Source organism: Ammospiza caudacuta, chromosome 38 (assembly GCF_027887145.1).
Source record: "Ammospiza caudacuta isolate bAmmCau1 chromosome 38, bAmmCau1.pri, whole genome shotgun sequence".
NCBI lineage: Eukaryota > Metazoa > Chordata > Aves > Passeriformes > Passerellidae > Ammospiza > Ammospiza caudacuta.
Window position 1 is genome coordinate 319593 of NC_080630.1, and position 24523 is coordinate 344115.

Here is a 24523-nt window from a genome sequence, read left to right on the forward strand (position 1 = left end):
GTCACTCAGGTGTCCACTCAGTGACCGCTCCGGTGTCAGGGTTGCTGCAGGGCCCTGGTGACCCAGATGTGCCTGATGGTCACTCTGGTCACTGTGGTCACTCAGGTGTCCCTGATGGTCACTGTGGTGACTCAGGTGTCCCCGTTGGTCACTCTGGTGGTCACTCTGGTGGTCACTCCGTTGGTCACTCTGGTGGTCACCCCGGTGGTCACTCGCGGTCAGTGTCCGGCGCCGTGTCCGTGCTGCTCCAGGGCCGGGCTGTCCCTGGTGGCTCTGCTGTCCCTGTTGGTCACTCTGGTGGTCACTCTGGTGTCCCCGTTGGTCACTCAGATGTCCCTGATGGTCACTGTGGTCACTCAGGTGTCCCCGTTGGTCACTCTGGTGGTCACTCTGGTCACTGTGGTCACTCAGGTGTCCCCGGTGGTCACTCGCGGTCAGTGTCCGGCGCCGTGTCCGTGCTGCTCCAGGGCCGGGCTGTCCCTGGTGGCTCTGCTGTCCCCGTTGGTCACTCCATTGGTCACTCCGTTGGTCACTCTGTTGGTCACTCAGGTGTCCCCGTTGGTCACTCTGGTGGTCACTCCGGTGGTCACTCGCGGTCAGTGTCCGGCGCCGTGTCCGTGCTGCTCCAGGGCCGGGCCGGGCTCTCGCAGCGGCGCCGCCTCAGCGCCTTCGGCCACGGCCGGGGAGACACCGGGGGGACACGGGCGGGGCTGGGGGACATCTGGGACTTCTGAGGGGACACCGGGGACATCTGGGGACACCTGGGGACACCTGAGACACCTGGGGACACCTGGGGACATCTGGGACTTGTGAGGGGACACCGGGGACACTGCAGGGACACCTGGGGACACCTGAGACACCTGGGGACACCTGGGACTTCTGAGGGGACACCGGGGACACCTGGGGACACCTGAGACACCTGGGGACATCTGGGGACACTGAGGGGACATTGGGGACACCTGGGACTTCTGAGGGGACACCTGGGGACATCTGGGGACACCTGAGACACCTGGGGACATCTGGGACTTGTGAGGGGACACTGAGGGGACATTGGGGACATCTGAGACACCTGGGGACACCTGGGACTTCTGAGGGGACACCTGGGGACACTGAGGGGACATTGGGGACACCTGAGACACCTGGGGACATTGGGGACACTGCAGGGACATCTGGGACTTCTGAGGGGACACCGGGAACTTGTGAGGGGACATTGGGGACACCTGGGGACATCGGGGACTTGTGAGGGGACATTGAGGGGACACTGGGGACACCTGAGACACCTGGGGACATTGGGGACATCTGGGACTTGTGAGGGGACATTGAGGGGACACCTGAGACCCCTGGGGACACCTGGGACTTGTGAGGGGACATTGGGGGCACGCGGGGACAGTTTTGGGGTCCCCTGGGGACATTTTTGGGTCCCTGGGATCATTTTTGGGGCTCTCGGGGACGTTTTTGAGGGGTTTTGGGATTTTTTTGGGGACATTTTTGAGGGGTTTTGGGATTTTTTTGGGGACATTTTTGTGGGGACATTTTGGGCTCTCCGTGGCCGTCACACCCCGGGCATGGCGGAGGGGGCGTGGCCAGCGGGGTTTATGCAAATGAGCCGCTGCTTTGGGTGTGTGTGTGGGGGGGGGGTGTCTGCGCAAACCAATAAAACGAAATGAAACCTTTAATTATGCAAATGAGGCTCATTTGTCAGGGGGCGCTCATCAACCAACCTGGGAGGGACGAGCAATTATGCAAATCAAGGGAGTGTTGATGGAAGTTAACACGGCGGTTATGCAAATGAGGAGCGGCGAACGCGGAAGCGCGGCGGGGCTATGCAAATAAGCGGCATGCAAATGAGGGTTATGCAAACGAGCACTGAGGCGTAAGGGGCGCGGCCCGGTTTCCATATACGGCGAGAGCGGCGCCCCGCGGGCCAATCAGCGCGCGGGACGCAAACGAGGCGGTGGGAAGGGGGGGGGGATGCGGCGTCACTTCCGTCGCGCGCTGTGTGACGTCAGGGCAGCGATGATGGCGGCGCCGCGGGTGTCGCTGCGGGCGCTGAAGGAGCCGCTGGGGCTGAGCCGGGGCCTGCAGTGGGTGAGGGAACGGGGGGGAACGGAGCGACTGGGAGCGACTGGGAGCGACTGGGAGCGACTGGGAGCGACTGGGATTGAACTGGGAGCGACTGGGAGCGACTGGGATTGAACTGGGATTGAACTGGGAGGGAACTGGGATGGGACTGGGAGGGACTGGGAGAGGGGCTGGGGGGCATTGGGGGAGACTGGTTTGTACTGGGATATACTGGGATAGACTGGGAGGGGGTTGGGGGGACTGGGATGGACTGGGATGGGACTGGGATCAAACTGGGATATACTGGGATGGACTGGGATGGACTGGGATATACTGGGATGGACTGGGAGAGGGGCTGAGGGGCATTGGGGGAGACTGGTTTGTACTGGTTTGTACTGGGATATACTGGGAGGGACTGGGGGGGACTGGGATCAAACTGGGATGGACTGGGAGGGGAACGGGAGGGAACTGGGAGGGGATTTGGGGTTACTGGTTTGTACTGGGATGGACTGGGAGGGACTGGGAAGAGGTTTGGGGTTACTGGTTTGTACTGGGAGGGGATTGGGGAGGACTGGTTTATACTGGGAAGGACTGGGAGGGGACTGGGAGAGGGGCTGGGGGGGACTGGGAGGGGGTTTGGGGTTACTGGTTTGGACTGGTTTGTACTGGGAGGGGACTGGGGGGGGTCAATGGTGGATTTGGGGTCGCTGGTTTATTCTGGTTTATACTGGGAGGGGATTGGTGTTACTGGTTTATACTGGTTTGTACTGGTTTATACTGGTTTGTACTGGTTTGTACTGGTTTGTACTGGTTTATACTGGTTTGTACTGGTTTATACTGGTTTATACTGGTTTATACTGGTTTGTACTGGTTTATATTGGTTTGTACTGGTTTGTACTGGTTTATACTGGGGTACACTGGGAGGGGAGTGGGCGGAGTCAAAAGGGCATTTGGGGTCGCTGGTTTATTCTGGTTTTCAATCTCAAAAACACCGAATTTTCTCAGCATTTCTCCATTTCTCCGCCAATTTTGGCCTCAAAACTCACAAATTTTCCCAAATTCCCCATTTTTCCCCTGGTGTTTTTTTTAATTTTCCCCGAAATTCTTAATTTTTTAATTAATTTTCCCCAAACTCCTTATATTTCCCTGGTTTTTTTTAATTTTCTTCAAAATCCTTAATTTTTAAATTAATTTTCTCCAAACTCCCCATTTTTCCCTGTTTTTTTAAATTTTCTCCAAAATCCTTAATTTTTTTATAAATTTTCCCCCAACTCCCCATTTTTTACCTGTTTTTTGTTTTTTTAATTTTCCCCAAAATTCCTAATTCTTTAATCAATTTTCCCCAAACTCCCCAATTTTTCTGTGTTTTTTTTTTCTTAATTTTCCTCAAAATGCCTAATTTTTTAATTAATTTTCCCCAAACTCACCATTTTTTCATGGGTTTTTATTTTTTCATTTCCCCCAAAATTCTTAATTGTTTAATTAATTTTCCCCAAAATCGCCGTTTTTCCCTGTTTTTTTTTTTTTTAATTTTCCCCAAAATTCTTAATTTTTTAACGGATTTTCCCCAAAATCGCCGTTTTCCCCCCCAGTTTTTCTCCATCTTCGCTTTCGCCACCTGCGGCGGCTTCGAGGGCTCCGTCACCTTCAGCGTCACCTGCGCAGGCGGGGACAACGCGAGCCAGGTGACAAACGTGACGGCCGCCTACGGGTACCCCTTCAGGTGAGCCAGGGACACACCTGGGACACCTGGGGACACCTGGGACACCTGGGGACACCTGGGACACACCTGGGACACACCTGGGACACACCTGGGACACACCTGGGACACACCTGGGCAGGGGAGGGACACACCTGGGACACCTGGGGACACCTGGGGACACCTGGGACACCTGGGGGCACACCTGGGACACACCTGGGACACACCTGGGGACACCTGGGGACACCTGGGGACACCTGGACAGGGGAGGGACACACCTGGGACACACCTGGGACACCTGGGGACACCTGGGACACACCTGGGACACCTGGGGACACCTGGGACACACCTGGGGACACACCTGGACAGGGGAGGGACACACCTGGGGACACCGGGGACACACCTGGGACACCTGGGACACACCTGGGGACACCTGGGGACACCTGGACAGGGGAGGGACACACCTGGGGACACACCTGGGGACACACCTGGGCAGGGGAGGGACACACCTGGGGACACACCTGGACAGGTGACACAGGGGAGATGGGTGGGACAGGTGAGGGACACACCTGGGGACACGTGGGATGGGTGAGGGACACCTCAGATACACCTGGGACACACCTGGACAGGTGACACAGGTGAGGGACACACCTGGGACACCTGAGAGACACCTGGGGCCACCTGGGACACTTCAGATACACCTGGGACACACCTGGGCAGGTGAGGGACACCTGGGACACACCTGGGGACACACCTGAGTTTGGTGAGATGGATGGGGCAGGTGAGGGACACACCTGGGCACACCTGGACAGGTGAGGTGTGCCCCGGGTGTGCCCAGGTGTGCCCAGGTGCCTCTCAGATGGGTCCAGGTGTGCCCAGGTGATCCCATGTGTGCCCAGGTGTGCCCAGGTGTCTCTTTCCCCCCCAGGTTGAACCAGGCCGTGTTCCAGCCGTCGCTGACTCACCTGTGCAACCACACCTGGCCGCGGGACGTTCACCTGGTCGGGGATTTCTCGTCGGCCGCGCGATTCTTCGTGGGCGTGGCCGTGGGCGCCTTCCTGTACAGCCTGGGGGCGCTGGGGCTGTACCTGGGCTACCTGCACCTGTACAGGTGTGCGGGCTCACGGCTGCCTCTGATGGTGAGTGAGTGTTACCTGTGCAGGTGTGAGTTACCTGTGCAGGTGTGTTAGGGTGTGGTTCACCTGTACAGGTGTGAGTTACCTGTGCTGGGGCTGTACCTGGGCTACCTGCACCTGTACAGGTGTGCAGGGTCACGGCTGCCTCTGATGGTGAGTGTTACCTGTGCAGGTGTGTTAGGGTGTGGTTCACCTGTACAGGTGTGATTTACCTGTGCCAGGGCTGTACCTGGGCTACCTGCACCTGTACAGGTGTGCGGGCTCACGGCTGCCTCTGATGGTGAGTGTTACCTGTGCAGGTGTGAGTTACCTGTGCAGGTGTGTTAGGGTGAGAGTTACCTGTACAGGTGTGTTAGGGTGTGAGTTACCTGTGCAGGTGTGAGTTACCTGTGCAGGTGTGTTAGGGTGTGAGCTACCTGTACAGGTGTGTTAGGGTGTGAGTTACCTGTGCAGGTGTGAGTTACCTGTGCAGGTGTGTTAGGGTGTGATTCACCTGTGCAGGTGTGTTAGGGTGTGAGTTACCTGTGCAGGTGTGAGTTACCTGTACAGGTGTGTTAGGGTGTGAGTTACCTGTGCAGGTGTGTTAGGGTGTGAGTTACCTGTGCAGGTGTGTTAGGGTGTGATTCACCTGTACAGGTGGGATTGACCTGCCCAGGTGTGCTCAGGTGGGGTTTGGGAGCTGAATTCAGGTGTGCCCAGGTGTGCCTGGGTGGGATTTACCTGCCCAGGTGTGCCCAGGTGGGATTTTCCTGCCCAGGCGTTTTTTTTCTCCACCTTTATCGAGTTTATTCCAGAATTTTCTTCTTTCTTTTCTCAAATTCCTCACCTGGAATTGTTTCCCTGTTTTTTCCCCCATTTCCACTCTGAATTCTCCCAAATTTCCCCCAGATTTTCCCTCCGATTTTTCCTTTTTTTTAATTTTTTTTTTTAAACGAGGACTTTTTTGCCCTTTTTTCCCCCATTTTTTTTTTCTTTTTTGTTCCTCCGTTTTCTCGAAGTTTTCTCAAAAACAAAATTAAATTTTTCTGCGGTTTTTGAGTTTTTGTTTTTTTGGGTTTTTTTGCCCGTTTTTCCTCCAATTGGAGCTGAATATTTTGGGCTTCCCCCCCCGTGGGAATTCGGGGGAATTTTGGTGGAATTTGGGAAAATTTGGATGGAATTCTGCAGGATTTGGACGGAATTTGGGGAATTTGGATGGAATTTGGGGGAATTTTGGGGAATTTGGATGGAATTTGGGGGAACTTTGGTGGAATTTTAGCGGAATTGGGGGAATTTTGATGGGATTCTTGTGGAAGTTCGGGGAGTTTTGATGAAATTTTAGGAATTTTGATTGAATTTGGGGATATTTGATGGGATTTTGTTGAAATTGAGGGAATTCCGACGGAACGCGAGCGGGGTTTGGGAGAATTCAGACGGAATTTGGGTGAGTTTGGAGGAAATTTTTTAGGAATTTTTTAGGAAATTTGGGAGGGTTTTGGTGGAATTTGGGGAGGTTTTGGTGGAGTTTTTAGGAATTCGGGAAAATTTGGAGCAGAATTCCCAAATTTTGGTGTTTCTGGGGGGAATTTGGGGAGGGTTTAACCCTTTGTGCCCCTTTTCTCTTTCTCTGCTGCCTCTGAAGGACCCCAGGTAAGTCCCGACCCCAAAATTTCCTTTTTTTCCCTTAAAATTCTTAATTTTTCCTCAAACTTTCCCCCCCCCCCCCACCAGAATTTCAGTTTTTCTCTCCAAAATTCTCATTTTTTTCCCCGAAAATCTCAAATTTCTCCTCAAAATTCTCGTTCTTTTGCCAGAATTTTCCGTTTTCTCCCAAAATTCTGCCTCTCCCCCATCCCCCATTTCTGGGTCATTTTCTTTCCATTTTTTTGCCTTTTTTTCTGAATTTTTTCTCCATTTTGGTGCCATTTTAAAATCAGTTTTTGCGCTATTTTTTTCTCCATTTTTGAGCCAATTTTAATCCATTTTTGGGTAATTTTCCTGGCATTTTTTGGCGTTTTTCCCTCAATTTTTGCATCATTTTTTCTCCATTTTTGGGTCATTTATCTCTACATTTTTCAGTCTTTTTTTTGCTATTTTGGGGTCATTTTCCCTTCGTTTTTCTTCTGGTTTTCTGAGAATTTTTCTCATTTTTGGGGGGTTTTTTTTCCATTTTTGAGCCATTTTTTCCCCATTTTTGCACTGTTTTTCCCCTATTTTTGAGCCATTCTTTGTCCATTTTTTTTTTCATTTTTGGGTCATTTTTTTTATCATTTGGTGCCATTTTTTCTCTATATTTAGACCATTTTTTCTCTATTTTTGGGTCATTTTCTCTCCATTTTTGTGCCATTTTTAACCAGTTTTTAAATCTATTTTTGCGCCATTTTTTTGTTTATTTTTCTACAGTTTTTTTTCTCCCTTTTTGTGTCATTTTCCTTCCATTTTTGGGCCATTTCTCTTCTATTTTAGGGCTATTTTAGAGGTCATTCTATTCCATTTTTGGGGTCATTTTCTTCCATTTTTGTGCCATTTTAAACCAATTTTTAAATCTATTTTTGTGCCATTTTTTTCTCTATTTTTGGCCCGTTTTCTCTCCATTTTTGGGCCAATTTTTCTCTATTTTTGTGCCATTTTTGCTGTATTTTGGTGCCATTTTCTTTCTATTTTTGGGTTATTTTCTTTCCATTGTTGGGTCATTTTTTTCTGTATTTTGGGACATTTTTTCTCTATTTTTGGGTCATTTTCTCTTCATTTTTAGGTTCTTTTCCCGTCGTTTTTGGGCCATTTTTTCTCCATTTTTAAGCCATTTTTGGGTCGTTTTTGGGGCCACTTTCCTTCCATTTTCTGAGAAATTTTTTCCCCATTTTTGGGTCACTTTTCCCCACTTTTTTTCCACGTTTTTCCCTTTTTTTTTTTTTTCCCATTTTTTTGACTTTCCTCCCCATTCCTCTCCCCCCCCCCCCCCCCCCCCCCCCCTCCCCGGTGCTTTCAGCCTGCTCCCCTCCCCCTCTGCCCCTCCCCCATTTCTGCTCCATTTTTCCCCATTTTTTCCCCGTTTTTCCCCATTTTTTCACCGTTTTTTCCCGTTTTTTCACCGTTTTTTCCCGTTTTTTTGTGTTTTTTGACGTTTTTGCCGTTCCTGTCCGTTGTGCCCAGGACCTGCTGCTGTCGGCGCTGCTGGCGGCGCTCTGGCTCTGCGCCTCCTGCGCCTGGGCCCAGGGCCTCGCCCACGTGCGCCGGGCGGCGGCCGCGCCCCTCCCCCACTGCCCCGCCCACAGCGGTGACGTCACCTGCGCGCGGGCGGCGGCCACGCCCATGGGGGGGCTGGGGGCGTCCGTGGTGAGAAACCAGGGGGGAAACTGAGGCACAATGGGGGCGGGGCTACGGCCATGGGGGGAAACTGAGGCACAAAGGGGGCGGGGCCACGGCCATGGGGGGAAACTGAGGCACAAAGGGGGCGGGGCCACGGCCATGGGGGGAAACTGAGGCACAAAGGGGGCGGGGCCACGGCCATGGCGGGAAACTAAGGCACAAAGGGGGCGGGGCCACGGCCATGGGGGGAAACTGAGGCACAATGGGGGAAACTGAGGCACAATAGGGGAAACTGAGGCACGGGGGGAAACTGAGGCACGATGAAGAAACTGAGGCGCAGTGGGGAAACTGAGGCACGGGGGCTCGGATGGAGACACCGACTGGGGGGGAGGGGCTTATGGAGGTGGGGGGCGGGGCTCGTAACCCTGGCCCCGCCCCCACCCCCCGCGTCTCTTCCAGGCCTTCGGGTTCCTCAATCTCCTGCTCTGGGCCGGCGGCTCCTGGTTCGTCTACAAGGAGACCCCTCTGCACCGCCCGGCCCCGCCCCCCGAGCCGAGCCCCGCCCCCATGTGACCCCGCCCCTCCCCCCTCTTTTGTAGCTGTGCCAACTTTGGGGGCGGGGCTAAAAAATGGGGGGCGTGGCCGGGAGCGGGGGGAGGGGCTTTGTGCAGTGAGCTGGGGGGGGGGGTGGGGGAGGGGTGGAGGGGGCTGGGTGACCTTGGTGGGGTTTGGGTTGACCTTTGGGTGACCTCACTTGGCCTTGGGTGGGCGTGGTCACGACCGTGGGTCGGTCTTGGCCGTGGGTTGGTTGGTCTTGACTTTGGGTTGGTTGGTGTCGACCTTGGGTTGGTCTTGGCTTTGGGTTGGTCTTCGGCTGGTCTTGACCGCGGTTTGGTTTTCACCGTGACTTGTCTCGACTTTGGGTTGGTCTTGACTTTGGCCACGGGTCGGTCTTGACCTCGGGTTGGTCTGAATTTTGAGGTTGTGTCGACCATTGGTCGGCCTTGACTTTGGGTTGACCTTGGGTTGGTCTTCACCGTGAGTTGGTTTTGAGTTCGGGTTGATTTTGGCCATGGGTTGGTCTCGACTTCGGCTTGGTCTTGACCTTGGGTTGGTTTCTGCATTGGTCTCAACTCTGGCTTGGACTTAACCTTGGGTTGGTCTTGGCCATGGGTTGGTCTCGGCCTTGGTTTGGTCTTGGCCATGGGTTTGTGGATCTTGACTCTGGGTTGGTCTTGACTTTGGGTTGGACTTAACCTTGGGTTGGTCTTGGCCTTGGTTTGGTCTTGGCCATGGGTTGGTCATGGGTTGGTCTTGCCCATGGGTTGTTGTTGACTTTGCCTTGGTCTCGACTTTAAGTTGGTGTTGACTTTGGGTTGGTGTTGACCACGGGTTGGTTTTGGCGATTGGTTGGACTTGACCTTGGCTTGGTTTCAACTTTGGGTTGGTCTTGGCCGTGGGTTTGTGGATCTTGGCTTTGGGTTGGTCTTGACCTTGGGTTGGTCTTGACCTTGGGTTGGTCTTGACCTTGGGTTGGTCTTAGTCTTGGTTTGGTCTCGGCTTTGGATTCTCTTGACCTTGGGTTGGTTTTTGGGTTGGTTTGGCCTTGAGTTAATCTTGGCCACGGGTTGATCTTGGCTTTAGGTTGCTCTTTGATTTTGGGTGGGCTTTGGCCGTGGGTCGGTGTTGACCATTGGTTGGTTTGGCCGTGGCTGGGCTGCTCTTCCCCTCGCCGACCGTTGGCTGGGTTTGGGTTGACCTTGGGCTGACCTTGACCTCGGTTTGGGTTGGTGTCGCCTTCATCTTGGCTTTGACCGTGGGACGATTGATCTCGACTTCGTCGATCGTGGCTTGGTCTTCAGTTGCCCATTGGGGGACTTTGGCCTCAGCTTGACCTTGGGTTGGGTTGGTCTTGGGTTGGTGTCGACCAATGGTTGGTTGACCTTGGCCTCAGTGACCGTTGGTTGGTTGAGCTTGACCATTGGATGGCGTTGGGTTGGCCACTGGGTGACTTTGGCCTCTGCTGACGTTGACTTGGGTCGGTGTTGACCATTGGTTGGTTGATCTTGAATTTGGTGACCGTGGGTTGGTCTTGGGTTGATCTTTGGGTGGTTCTTGACCTCACTGACCATTGGTCGGGCTTGGCTTGACCGTTGGTCAGTGTTGAGATGACCGTTGGCTTGGTCTGGGTGTGGAGCTGACCACTGGGGTGGTCTTGACCTTGAGCTGACCGTTGAGTTGGTCTTGATTTCATTAATGGTTAATTGAGATGACCACTGGGGTGGTCTTGATCTTGAGCTGACCGTTGAGTTGGTCTTGACTTCATTAACGGTTAATTGGGCTGACCACTGGGGTTGGTTTTGACCTTGAGATGACCACTGGGTTGGTCCTGAGCTGACCACTGGGGTTGGTTTTGACCTTGAGATGACCACTGGGTTGGTCCTGAGCTGACCACTGGGGTTGGTTTTGACCTTGAGATGACCACTGGGTTGGTCCTGAGCTGACCACTGGGGTTGGCCTTGACCTTGAGATGACCACTGGGTTGGTCCTGAGCTGACCACTGGGGTGGTCTTGACCTTGAGATGACCACTGGGTTGATCTTGACATTGACCATCAATGGTCGGTTCTTGACTCGCGTTGATCGTTGGGTTGGTTTGGCCTTGCTGACCGTTGGTTGGGTTGACCGAGGGTTGGTTTGACCTTGAGTTGATTTTGGGCCGGGTTGATCTGGGCTGACTTTGGGTGGGTTGATCTTGTCTTGAATTGGACGGCGTCGGGTTGACTTTAAGTTGGGTTGGGTTGATCTGGGGTTGGGTTGGGTTGACCTTGGTTGACGTTTGGTTGGGTTGACCTTGGTGGACATTGGGTTGGGTTGAGTTGGCTTTGAGTTTACTTTAGTTGGGTTGGGTTGACCTTGGATTGGGTTGGGTTGACCTTGGATTGGGTTGGGTTGACCTTGGCTGACCTTGAGTTGATCTTGGCTTGACGTTGAGTTGAGTTGAGTTGGGTTGGGTTGACCTTGGATAGGGTTGGGTTGAGTTCGGTTGACGTTGGGTTGGGTTGACCTTGGCTGACCTTGAGTTGGATTTGGTTGATGTTGGCTTGAGTTGGGTTGGGTTGGCTTTGAGTTGAGTTGGGTTGGGTGGACCTTGGGTGACCTTGGGTTGGGTCGACCTTGACTTGAGTTGGGTTTGGTTGACTTTGAGTTGGATTCGGTTGACCTTGGGGTGGGTTTGGGTTGGGTTTGGGTTGGGTTTGGTTGACTTTGACTTGAGTTGAGTTGGGTTGGGTTGGGTTGACCTTGGCTTGGGTTTGGTTGACCTTGGGTTTGGTTTGGTTGACTTTGAGTTGAGTTGGGTTGAGTTGGGTTGACCTTGGATGACTTTGGGTTTGGTTTGGATGACTTTGGGTTGGGTTGGGTTGGGTTGACTTTGGTTGCCGTTTCGTTGGGTTGCGTTGGGTTTCGCTGATTTTCTCTGACCTTCGCTTGACCCCGCTCGGGATTCGCGGCCCCTCATCGGCCCCACCCCCTGTGCCCTCCTCCCATTGGCTCCTCCCCCTTGGTGGGCGTGGCCAAACACTCCGGGCTCCCCTCCCCTCCCCCCCCCCCGCTCCGCAAGTGCCTCAATAAACGAAATTCTGGGAAATGGCCCCAAAGTGGCCCCAAAGTGGCCCCAAAGTGGCCCCTGGGGACATCAGGGACATCGGGCGGGGTTGGGGACACCAGGGACGGAGCCGAGGCCGCGTTTGCCCCAAATTTATTGGTTCTGACCCCAAATCCGCGTCCCCTCTGTCACCGCCCGCGGGTGGCACCAAGGTGGCCCTGGTGGCACCCAGATGGTTCTGGGGTGGCACCAAGGTGGCACCCAGATGGTTCTGGGGTGGCCCTGGTGGCCCTGGGGTGGCCCTGGTGGCCCTGGGGTGGCCCTGGTGGCACCCAGTTGGTTCTGGGGTGGCCCTGGTGGCACCAAGGTGGCCCTGGAGTGGCACCCAGATGGTTCTGGGGTGGCCCTGGTGGCACCAGGGTGACCCAAACGTGTCCCAGGCGCCATCACGGTGTCCCTTGTCCCACCCCGTGGTGGCCCAGCTCCATGTGCCCACCGTGTCCCCGAGGTGTCCCCGTGCCACCACCGCGTCCCCGAGGTGTCCCCAGGGTCTCCTGTTGGTGTCCCCAGGGTGTCCTGGAGCCACCGCAGGTCAAGCGTGAGCTTGGTGTCCCCCATCCCTGTGTCCCTGTGATATCTCCATGGTGTCCCCAAGGTGTCCCCATGGTGTCCCCAAGTCCCCAAGGTGTCCCCAAGGTGTCAGTTCCTGGCCATGGTCTCCAGGATCCAGGGGGTGAACCTGCAGACCTTGGTGTGACCCTGATGTCCCCCCTGTCCATGTCCCCAAGGTGTCCCCACGGTGTCCCCAAGGTGTTTCCATGATATCTCCATGTTGTCCCCATGACCTGAACCTGTCCCAAGATGTCCCCAAGGTGTCCCCACGGTGTCAGTTCCTCCCCATGGTCTCCAGGATCCATGGGGTGAACCTGCAGACCTTGGTGTGACCCATGTCCATGTCCCCATGATATTTCCATGTTATCCCCCTGTCCCCAGGCTGTCCCCAAGGTGTCCCCAGGTGTCCCCAAGGTGTCCCCATGTCCCCAGGGTGTCCCCAGGTCAGTTCCTGGCCATGGTCTCCAGGATCCACGGGGTGAACCTGCAGACCCTGGTGTGACCCATGCTGTGCCCCATGGTATCTCCACATTATCCCCCTGTCCCAAGGCTGTCCCCAGGGTGTCCCCCTGTCCCAAGGCTGTCCCCAGGTGTCCCCAAGGTGTCCCCAAGGTGTCCCCAGGTGTCCCCAGGGTGTCCCCAGGTCAGTTCCTGGCCATGGTCTCCAGGATCCAGGGGGTGAACCTGCAGACCCGGGTGTGACCCTGATGTCCCCAAGGTGTCCCTGTGATATCTCCACATTATCCCCATGACCTGAACCTGTCCCCAAGGTGTCCCCAGGTGTCCCCAGGGTGTCCCCAGGTCAGTTCCTGGCCATGGTCTCCAGGATCCAGGGGGTGAACCTGCAGACCTTGGTGTGACCCTGATGTCCCCCATGTCCATGTCCCCAAGGTGTCCCCAGGTGTCCCCAAGGTGTCCCCATGTCCCCAGGGTGTCCCCAGGTCAGTTCCTGGCCATGGTCTCCAGGATCCATGGGGTGAACCTGCAGACCCTGGTGTGACCCATGTCCATGTCCCCGTGATATCTCCACATTATCCCCCTGTCCCCAGGGTGTCCCCAAGGTGTCCCCACGGTGTCCCCAGGTGTCCCCAGGGTGTCCCCAGGTCAGTTCCTGGCCATGGTCTCCAGGATCCATGGGGTGAACCTGCAGACCCTGGTGTGACCCATGTCCATGTCCCCGTGATATCTCCACGTTATCCCCCTGTCCCAAGGCTGTCCCCAAGGTGTCCCCACGGTGTCCCCATGTCCCCAGGGTGTCCCCAGGTCAGTTCCTGGCCATGGTCTCCAGGATCCACGGGGTGAACCTGCAGACCCGGGTGTAGACGCCGGGGTGGCCGGGCAGGGCGCAGGTCTGCAGCCCCCAGGACACGACGCCCTGCAGGGTCCCATTGCAGGACAGGGGACCCCCGGAGTCACCCTGGGGACACACGGGGGGCAAAGGTCACGCTGGGGTCGCTCGGGGGTCAAAGGTCACGCTGGGGTCGCTCGGGGCCGTTTCGGGATTTTTTTGGGGATTTTTTGGGAGATTTTTTTTTTAATTTTTGGAGAATTTTTGGGGGGGGATTTTTGGGGTTGTGGTCACATTTGGGCAGATTTGGAGCACATTTAGGGCACTTTTGGGCAGATTTGGGGCACATTTGGGGGGATTTTTTGGGCACATTTGGGCACATTTTGGGCAGTTTTGGGGCAGATTTGGGGTGTATTTGGGGCACATTTTGGGCAGATTTGGGGCACATTTAGGGCACATTTTGGGCAGATTTGGGGCACATTTTGGGCAGATTTGGAGCATATTCGGGGCACATTTAGGGCAGATTTGGGGTACTTTTTGGGCATATTTGGAGCACATTTAGGGCACATTTTGGGCACATTTAGGGCACATTTTGGGCAGATTTAGGGTGCATTTTGGGCAGATTTGGGGCAGATTTAGGGCAGATTTGGGGCACATTTTGGGTACATTTAGGGCAGATTTGGGGTGTATTTGGGGCACATTTAGGGCACATTTTGGGCAGTTTTGGGGCATATTTGGGGAATATTTTGGGCAGATTTGGAGCACATTTAGGGCAGATTTAGGGCAGATTTGGGGTACATTTAGGGCAGATTTGGGGCATATTTGGGGCCCATTTTGGGCAGATTTGGAGCACATTTAGGGCAGATTTGGGGTACATTTAGGGCAGATTTGGGGCGTATTTGGGGCCCATTTTGGGCAGATTTGGAGCACATTTAGGGCAGATTTAGGGCAGATTTGGGGTACATTTAGGGCAGATTTGGGGCGTATTTGGGGCCCATTTTGGGCAGATTTGGGGCGTGTTTGGCACCCACCTGGCAGGAGTCGACGCGGCGGTTGCTGACGCCGGCGCAGAGCATGCTGGGCGTGATGCGCCGCGGGTACGCCCGGCGGCAGGCGGCGTCCGACAGCAGCTGCACGTAGGCGCACATCAGCCGCTCCGGGAGCGTCACTGCGGGCACGCGCACGGCTTACTCACGGGTTACTCACAGGTTATTAATGGGGCTACTCACGGGGTAGTCATGGGGTTACTCAGGGGTTACTCAGGGATCAGCCGCTCCGGGAGCGTCACTGCGGGCACGCGCACGGCTTACTCACGGGTTACTCACAGGTTATTAATGGGGCTACTCACGGGGTAGTCATGGGGTTACTCAGGGGTTACTCAGGGATCAGCCGCTCCGGGAGCGTCACTGCGGGCACGCGCACGGCTTACTCACGGGTTACTCACAGGTTATTAATGGGGTTACTCACAGGGTATTAATGGGGTTAGTCAGGGGTTACTCAGGGATCAGCCGCTCCGGGAGCGTCACTGCGGGCACGCGCACGGGTTACTCACGGGTTACTCACAGGTTATTAATGGGGTTACTCACAGGGTATTAATGGGGTTAGTCATGGGGTTACTCAGGGGTTACTCAGGGATCAGCCACCCCGGGAGCGTCACTGCGGGCACGCGCACGGCTTACTCACGGGTTACTCACAGGTTATTAATGGGGCTACTCACGGGGTAGTCATGGGGTTAGTCATGGGGTTACTCAGGGGTTACTCAGGGATCAGCCGCTCCGGGAGCGTCACTGCGGGCACACGCACGGGTTACTCACAGGTTACTCACGGGGTACTCACGGGGTAGTAATGGGGTTAGTCATGGGGTTACTCAGGGGTTACTCAGGGATCAGCCGCTCCGGGAGCGTCACTGCGGGCACACTCATGGGTTACTCACGGGTTACTCACGGGGTACTCACGGGGTATTAATGGGGTTAGTCACAGGGGTTACTCAGGGGTTACTCAGGGATCAGCCGCCAGTTTCCCCCAGATTTCATCCCCTATTTCACCCCAATTTCAGCCCAATTCCCCCCAAATTTCATCGCCTATTTCACCCCAATTTCATCCCAAATTTCAGCCCAATTTCAGCCAATTTTCACCCCGTATTTCACCCAAATTACGCTGCAACTTCACCCAAATTTCACCCAATTTCCCCCCCCAGTTTTCACCACAATTTTCCCCTCATTTTTCCCCAAATTTCACCTAAATTCCCCCAAATTTCACTCAAATTTCACCCAAATTTCCCCAAACTCCCCCAAATGTCACCCAAATTCTCAGTATCACCGACCTTGGGGAGTGGTGACCGTGCCCCAGCCGGACACCAGGCAGGGCTGCCCGGGCTGGCCGCAGGCCCGGGGCAGGGGCAGTGGCCGCACGCTCCGGCCGCTGGTGACCCCAAATTCCCCCAATTTCACCCCAAATCAATGTCACACGTGGTGTCACACGTGGCGTCCCCTACCCTGCGGGGTGGTGACCGTGCCCCAGCCGGACACCAGGCAGGGCTGCCCGGGCTGGCCGCAGGCCCGGGGCAGGGGCAGTGGCCGCACGCTCCGGCCGATGGTGACCCCAAATTCCCCCCAAATCAATGTCACACGTGGTGTCCCCTACCCTGCAGAGTGGTGACCCCAAATTCCCCCCAAATCAATGTCACATCTCTTGTCCCCTACCCTGCGGGGTGGTGACCGTGCCCCAGCCGGACACCAGGCAGGACTCCCCGGGCTGGCCGCAGGCCCGGGGCAGGGGCAGTGGCCGCACGCTCCGGCCGATGGCCGCCGGCCGGTCCAGGCGCAGCAGGGCCAGGTCCGAGTCCAGCGTGACGGGGTCGAAGCGGGGGTGGGGCAGCGCCAGCGTCACCCGGCGCTCCTGCTCCGTCCCCTCGCGCCGCCGCAGGTCGTCCTCGCCCAGCCGGACGCGCAGGCCCCTGGGGACGGCGAGGGGACAGCGGGGGGACAGCGGGAGAGTCGGGCAGAATCGGGGGAAACGGGACTTGGGGACATTGGGGACATTGCGGGGGTTGGGGACATTGGGGGTGTTGGGGACACTGGGGGGGTTGGGGAAAATGAGAGGGTTGGGGATGCTGGGGACATTGGGGACATTGAGGGGGTTGGGGACATTGGGGACATTGAGGGGGTTGGGACATTGGGGACAGTGGGGGTTTGGGGAAAATGAGGGGTTTGGGGATGCTGGGGACATTGGGGACATTGAGGGGGTTGGGGACATTGAGGGGGTTGGGGACATTGGGGACATTGAGGGGACGGTGGGAAGAAATGGAGGAAAATTGGGGAGAATTGGGCAAAATCGGGGGAAATGGGACTTGGGGACATTGGGGACTTTTGGGGGTTGGGACATTGGGGACAGTGGGAGGTTGGGTAAAATGAGGGGGGTTGGGGATGCTTGGGGACATTGGGGACATTGAGGGGGTTGGGGACATTGGGGACATTGAGGGGACAGTGGGAAAAAATGGAGGAAAGTTGGGGAGAATTGGGCAGAATGGGGGGAAATGGGCCTTGGGGACATTGGGGACTGAGGGGGCTTGGGGAAGTTGGGGACATTGGGGACATTGGGGACTTTGCGGGGTTGGGGACATTGGGGATGTTGGGGACATTGGGATATTGGAGACTTTGGGGGGATATTGGGGACATTGCAGGGGTTGGGGACATTGAGGGACATTGGGGACATTGAGGGGGTTGGGGACTTTGGGGACAATGGGGTCATTGGGGGGCTTTGGGACATCGGGGACATTGGGGATTTGGGACACTGGGGACATCGGGGACGTTGGCACACGGTGGCATTGGGGATGTTGGGGACACGGGGCGTGGGGACATCAGGGAGTCAAACGGTGTCACCACGGGGCGTCCGCTGTCCCCAGGGGCTGCCCCCCGTCCCTGTCGTTGTCCCCAGGGTGTGTCCCCGTGTCACTGTGGGGTGTCCCCAGGGTGTGTCCCCGTGTCACTGTGGGGTGTCCCCAGTGTCACCTCCTGACGCAGTGTGCCGCGGTCAGCACCCACGCCGGTGCCACCAGCACGCCCCACAGCTGTCACTGTCACTGTCCCTGTCCCCAGTGTCCCCGGTGTCACCTCCTGACGCAGTGTGCCGCCGTCAGCACCCACGCCGGTGCCACCAGCACCCCCCACAGCTGTCACTGTCCCTGTCACTGTCACTGTCCCCAGGGGTGTCCCCGGTGTCACCTCCTGACGCAGTGTGCCACTGTCAGCACCCACGCCGGTGCCACCAGCACCCCCCACAGCTGTCACTGTCACTGTCCCCAAGGGCTGTCCCTATCACTGTCCCTGTCCCCAGTGTCCCCGGTGTCACCTCCTGACGCAGTGTGCCGCCGTCAGCACCCACACCGGTGCCACCAGCACGCCCCCGCAGCGCAGGGGGCCGTAGAGCAGCGCCTGCCAGGGCTGGGACAGGGGCACGCACGGGTACCCCCCGATGATCCGGTCCTCGTCACCCGCGCCCGCCGGGGACAGCGGCACGCAGGTGGCACCCTCGGCCCGCTGGCCCTGGGGACACGGCGGCGGCTGGCACACGGTGGCACCTGCGGGGACAAAAGGACACAAAGGGACAATGAGGGGACAAGGGCAGCGGCTGGCACAGGGTGGCGCCTGCGGGGACAAAGGGACAATGAGGGGACAAACGGACAGTGTGGGGACAATGGCGGCGGCTGGCACACAGTGGCACCTGCAGGGACAAAGGGACAGTGTGGGGACAATGGCGGTGGCTGGCACACGGTGGCACCTGCGGGGACAGAGGGACAAAGGGACAGTGTGGGGACACGGTGGCACCTGCGGGGACAGAGGGACAATGAGGGCACAGAGGGACACAAAGGGACAGTGTGGGACAAAGGGGCAGTGTGGGCACACGGTGGCACACGCGGGGACAGAGGGACAATGAGGGACAGTGTGGGCACACGGTGGCACACGCGGGGACAAAGGGACACAAAGGGACAGTGTGGGCACACGGTGGCACCTGTGGGGACAGAGGGACAGTGGGGGTGCCTTTGTGGACGTGGTGGCAGCGGGAGTGGCAGCTGGGTCACCCAGTGTGGCATCTTTATGGGGACAACGGGTGTGGCACCTCCATGGGGACAATGCCACCAGGAGTGTCACCTGGGCCGCCAAGTGCCACCAGGGCCACGTGTCCCCATAAAAGGTGCCACGCCTGCTGTCCCCACAAGGTGACATTCTTGGTGGCATCCATGGGGACGTGTGTGTCACCTCGCGGGGACAGTAGAGGTGGCACCTTCTGGGGGACATGGGGCCACCAGGTGTGGCACCTCCATGGGGACAGTGCCACCCAGAATGTCACCTCCATGGGGACACGTGTGTCACCTCCATGGGGACAAGCATGGCACCTCCATGGGGACACGTGTGTCACCTCCATGGGGACAAGCATGGCACCTCCATGGGGACACGTTGGCACCTCACGGGGACAATGCCACCAGGAATGTCACCTCCATGGGGACGTGGGGACAGCAGGTGTGGCACCTCCATGGGGACAGTGCCACCAGGAGTGTCACCTCATGGGGACAGCAGGTGTGGCACCTTTTATGGGGACAGCGCCACCCGGATTATCCCCCGCTCACCGGGTGTGGCGCCGGTGTGGGGACAGGAGTGTCACCTCGTGGGGACAGCTGGAGTGGCACCGACACGGGGACACGTGTGACACCTCCATGGGGACAGTGCCACCCAGAATGTCACCTCCATGGGGACACGTGTGACACCTCCATGGGGACAGTGCCACCAGGAGTGTCACCTCCATGTGGACAAGGCCACCCAGAATGCCACCAGGTGTGGCACCTCCATGGGGACTTGGGGACACGTGTGTCCCCTTGTAGGGACAGCAGGTGTGTCACCTCCATGGGGACAGTGCCACCCAGAATGTCACCTCCATGGGGACACGTGTGTCACCTCCATGGGGACAAGCATGGCACCTCCATGGGGACAGTGCCACCCAGAATGTCACCTCCATGGGGACAGCAGGTGTGTCACCCCCATGGGGACAATGCCACCAGGTGTGGCACCACCATGGGGACACCTGTGTCACCTGCATGGGGACAGTGCCACCAGGAGTGGCACCTGGGCCACCAGGTGTGGCACCTGCATGGGGACATGGGGACACGTGTGTCACCTCCATGGGGACAGTGCCACCCAGAATGTCACCTCCACGGGGACACGTGTGTCACCTCCATGGGGACAGTGCCACCAGGAGCGTCCCTGTGTCCCCAGGTGTCCCCAAATTGACTCTAAATTGACTCCCAAGTCCCCGAAATGTCCCCGAAATGTCCCCGAAATGTCCCTAAATGACACCAAATGTCCCCAAATGACACCAAATGCCCCCAAATGACACCAAATGTCCCCCAACGTTCACAAAATGTCCCCAGGTGTCCCCAAATTGACTCTAAATTGACTCCAAAGTCCCCGAAATGTCCCCAAAATGTCCCCAAATGACACCAAATGTCCCCCAACGTTCACAAAATGTCCCCAGCTGTCCCCAGCTGTCCCCAGATGTCCCCAAATTGACTCCAAATGTCCCCAAACTATGCCCGAAATGTCTCCAAATTGACTCCAAATGTCCCCAAAATGACACCAAATGTCCCCAAACATTCACAAAATGTCCCCCAGGTGTCCCCAAATTGACTCTAAATTGACTCCAAAGTCCCCAAAATGTCCCCAAATTGACTCCAAGTGTCCCCAAAATGCCCCCAGATGTCCCCAAAACATCCCAAACTGTCCCCAAGTGTCCCCAAAGTGTCCCCAGGTGTCCCCAGGTACCTGAGAGCAGCAGCAGCAGCAGCAGCGGCTCCACGGCCCTGAGGGGACACGGAGGGGACACGGAGGGGACATGGAGGGGACAGGGAGGGGACACGGAGGGGACACGGTGACCCGGCTGCCCCTCCCCCACGGCCTGGCCCCTCCCCCTCCTTTTTTTTCCCCATTTTCCCTCAATTTTTCCCCAATTTTCCCCCATTTTCCCCCCATTTCCCCATTCCTCCCGTTTGCCCATGGCCCCATTGCCCCCATTTCCCCCCCATTTCCATCCCCCACATTTCCATTTCCCATTTCCCCACATTTCCATCCCCCAAATTTCCATCCCCCACATTTCCATCCCCCACATTTCCATTTCCCATTTCCCCCATAATTCCCCCCCATTCCCCCCCATATTCTCCCACTTCCATTCCCCATATTCCCCCACATTCCCCCCATATTTCCATTTCCACTCCCCATATTCCCCCATAATTCCCCCACATTTCCCCCATATTTCCCCCACATTTCCAACCCCCTCCTCCATTCCCCCCTATTTTTTCCCATTCCCCCCAATATCCCCCCACATTCCCCCCATATTCCCCCCCATTTCCATTCCCCATATTCCCCATATTTTCCCCATATTTCCCCCCATATTTCCATTTCCATTCCCCATAATTCCCCCATAATTCCCCCATAATTCCCCCATAATTCCCCCCATATTCCCCATATTTCCATTTCCATTCCCCCACATTTCCCCCACATTCCCCCCCATATTTCCCCCATTTCCATTCCCCATAATTCCCCCATATTCCCCCCCATATTTCCCCCATTTCCATTCCCCATATTCCCCCATAATTCCCCCAAATTCCATTTCAATTCCCCATATTCCCCCATATTTTCCCCCATATTCCCCCATATTTCCATTTCCATTCCCCCATATTTCCCCCACATTTCCATCCCCCCCCTCCATTTCCCCCCTATTTTTTCCCATTTCCCCCACATTCCCCCCCATATTTCCCCCATTTCCATTTTCCCATATTCCCCCATATTTCCCCCATATTCCCCCATATTTCCCCCCATATTTCCATTTCCATTCCCCCATAATTCCCCCATATTTCCCCGATATTTCCCCCATTTCCATTCCCCATATTTCCCCCATAATACCCCAATATTTCCCCCCATATTCCCCCCACATTTCCATTTCCATTCCCCCATAATTCCCCCATATTCCCCCCCACATTCCCCCCATATTTCCCCCATTTCTATTCCCCATATTTCCCCCATAATTCCCCCAATATTCCCCCCCACATTCCCCCCATATTTCCATTTCCATTCCCCCATATTCCCCCATATTTCCCCCATATTTCCCCCATATTTCCATCCCCCCCTCCATTTCCCCCTATTTTTTCCCATTCCCCCAATATTCCCCCCACATTCCCCCCATATTTCCCCCATTTCCATCCCCCATAATTCCCCCATATTTCCCCCAATATTCCCCCCATATTCCCCCCATATTTCCCCCATATTCCCCCCACATTTCCATTTCCATTCCCCCATAATTCCCCCATAACTCCCCCATATTTCCCCCATATTTCCCCCCATATTTCCATTTCCATTCCCCCATAATTCCCCCATAATTCCCCCCATATTTCCCCCCTTTCCATTCCCCATATTCCCCCATATTTCCCCCATATTTCCCCCATATTTCCATTTTCATTCCCCCATATTCCCCCATATTTCTCCCATTTCCATTCCCCATATTTCCCCCCATGTTTCCATTTCCATTCCCCCATAATTCCCCCATAATTCCCCCACATTTCCATCCCCCCCTCCATTTCCCCCCTATTTTTTCCCATTTCCCCCAATATTCCCCCCATATTCCCCCCACATTCCCCCATATTTCCCTCGACATTTCCCCCATTTCCATTCCCCCATATTCCCCCATATTCCCCCATAATTCCCCCACATTTCCCCCATATTCATTCCCCATATTCCCGCATATTCCCCCATAATTCCCCCATATTTCCCCCCATATTTCCATTTCCATTCCCCCATAATTCCCCCAATATCCCCCCACATTCCCCCCATATTTCCCCCATTTCCATTCCCCATATTCCCCCATAATTCCCCCATAATTCCCCCCATATTTCCATTTCCATTCCCCCATATTTCCCCCATATTCCCCCATAATTCCCCCACATTTCCATCCCCCCCCTCCATTTCCCCCCTATTTTTCCCATTTCCCCCAATATTCCCCCCACATTCCCCCCCATATTTCCCCCATTTCCATCCCCCATAATTCCCCCCATATTCCCCCCATGTTTCCCCCATTTCCATTCCCCATATTCCCGCATATTCCCCCATATTTCCCCCCATATTTCCATTTCCATTCCCCCATAATTCCCCCATATTTCCCCCCATATTTTCCCCCATTTCCACTCCCCATATTCCCCCATATTCCCCCATATTCCCCCATATTTCCCCCTCATTTCCATCCCCCCCCTCCATTTCCCCCCTATTTTTCCCATTCCCCCCAATGTTGCCCCCATTTCCCCCCACATCCCCCCTGTCCTCACCGCTGTCCCATCCTGTCCCCGCTGTCGCCTCTGTCCCCGCCCCCCCCGCGCTGTCCCCGCGCTTTTGTGGCCGCGCCCGCCCTGGGGGAGGGGCGGGGCCGCTCCTGCCTCAGTTTCCCCGGATCTCGTTAATCCCGGGACGCTCTGACTCAGCCATCCCGCCCCGCTTTGGCCCGCTTTGGCCCGCTTTGGCCCGCTTTGGCCCACTTTGGCCCACTTTGGCCCAGTTTGGCCCAGTTTAGCCCAGTTTGGCCCAGCTTGCCCCAGTTCGGAGCCCGCCCAGCCCCGCTTTTCCCGTTTTCCCCCCGATTTTTCCTTATTTTATCTGGATTGCCCCCCTGATTTTCCCCCGTTTTGCCTCATTTTCCCCTGATTTTCCCCATTTTAACCTCAATTTTCCCCTGATTTCCTCGTTTTGCCTCATTTCCCCCCTGGTTTTCCCCATTTTGCTTCATTTTCCCCCGATTTCCCCAGTTTTGCCTCATTTTCTGCTGATTTTCCCCAGTTTTGCCTCATTTCCCCCTGATTTTCCCCATTTTAACCTCAATTTTCCCCTGATTTCCTCGTTTTGCCCCATTTCCTCCCTGATTTTCCCCATTTTTACCTCATTTTCCCCTGCTTTACGCAAGTTTTGCCTCATTTCCCCCCCTGGTTTTCCCCATTTTGCTTCATTTTCCCCCGATTTCCCCAGTTTTGCCTCATTTTCTGCTGATTTTCCCCAGTTTTGCCTCATTTTCCGTGGCTTTTGTCCCTTTTCTCCCCCGTTTTCCCCATTCTTACTTCATTTTTCCCTGATTTTTCCCATTTTAATGTGAATTTTCCCCTGATTTATCCCATTTTTGCCTCATTTTCCCTGATCTTCCCCATTTCTGGATCATTTTTCCTTGGGTTTTCCTCCTTCCTGCCCATTTTTGTCTCATTTTCCCCTGATTTTCCCCATTTTTGTCTCATTTGCTCTGGATTTTGTCCCTTTCCACCCCTTTTTTCCCCCTTTTCTCCCCCATTTTCACCTCATTTTCCCCTGATTTCCCCCAGTTTTGCCCCTTTTCACCCTGATTTCCCCCATTTTACCTCATTTGCCCCTTCATTTCCCCCATTTTTGCCTCATTTTCCCCCATTTTTGGATATTATTTCCCGGGTTTTCCTCCTTCCCACCAATTTTTCCCCTTTCTCTCCTGATTTTCCCCACTTTTGGATCATTTTTCCTCCTTCCTGCCCATTTTGATGCAGAAAACGAGGCGGGAAAGGTGGGAAAATTAGGAAAAAAAAAAAGAAAAACTCGAGGGGAAAATGGATGAAAAAATGAGGAAAATGTGAGGGGGAAAAAGGCAGAAATTTTGAGGGGAAAAGATGGAAATGTGAGGGGAAAAGGGGCAGGAAATATCAGGGGCAATAGGGCAGGAAAATGAGAGGGAAAATGTGGGAAATTTGAAGGAGACAAATCAGGAAAATGAGGGAAAATGGGCTGGA

The 24523-nt window shown here is 55.5% G+C and overlaps 2 protein-coding genes across 2 annotated transcripts; one reads left to right on the plus strand and one right to left on the minus strand.

The window, feature by feature from the left end:
- The first annotated feature begins 1999 nt into the window (after nucleotides 1-1999).
- Nucleotides 2000-11945, plus strand: LOC131570756 (synaptophysin-like protein 1). Its single transcript, XM_058823149.1, has 5 exons — nucleotides 2000-2088; nucleotides 3654-3784; nucleotides 4689-4899; nucleotides 8029-8211; nucleotides 8644-11945. Exons 1-5 carry the CDS (start codon nucleotides 2017-2019, stop codon nucleotides 8755-8757), a joined length of 711 nt encoding a protein of 236 aa, XP_058679132.1. The 5' UTR covers nucleotides 2000-2016; the 3' UTR covers nucleotides 8758-11945.
- A 1699-nt stretch (nucleotides 11946-13644) lies between these two features.
- Nucleotides 13645-23076, minus strand: LOC131570753 (kallikrein-14-like). Its single transcript, XM_058823147.1, has 6 exons — nucleotides 23054-23076; nucleotides 20505-20542; nucleotides 18040-18268; nucleotides 16392-16645; nucleotides 14721-14857; nucleotides 13645-13818 (listed from the first exon to the last, which is right to left on the minus strand). Exons 1-6 carry the CDS (start codon nucleotides 23062-23064, stop codon nucleotides 13666-13668), a joined length of 822 nt encoding a protein of 273 aa, XP_058679130.1. The 5' UTR covers nucleotides 23065-23076; the 3' UTR covers nucleotides 13645-13665.
- Nucleotides 23077-24523: the final 1447 nt, after the last annotated feature.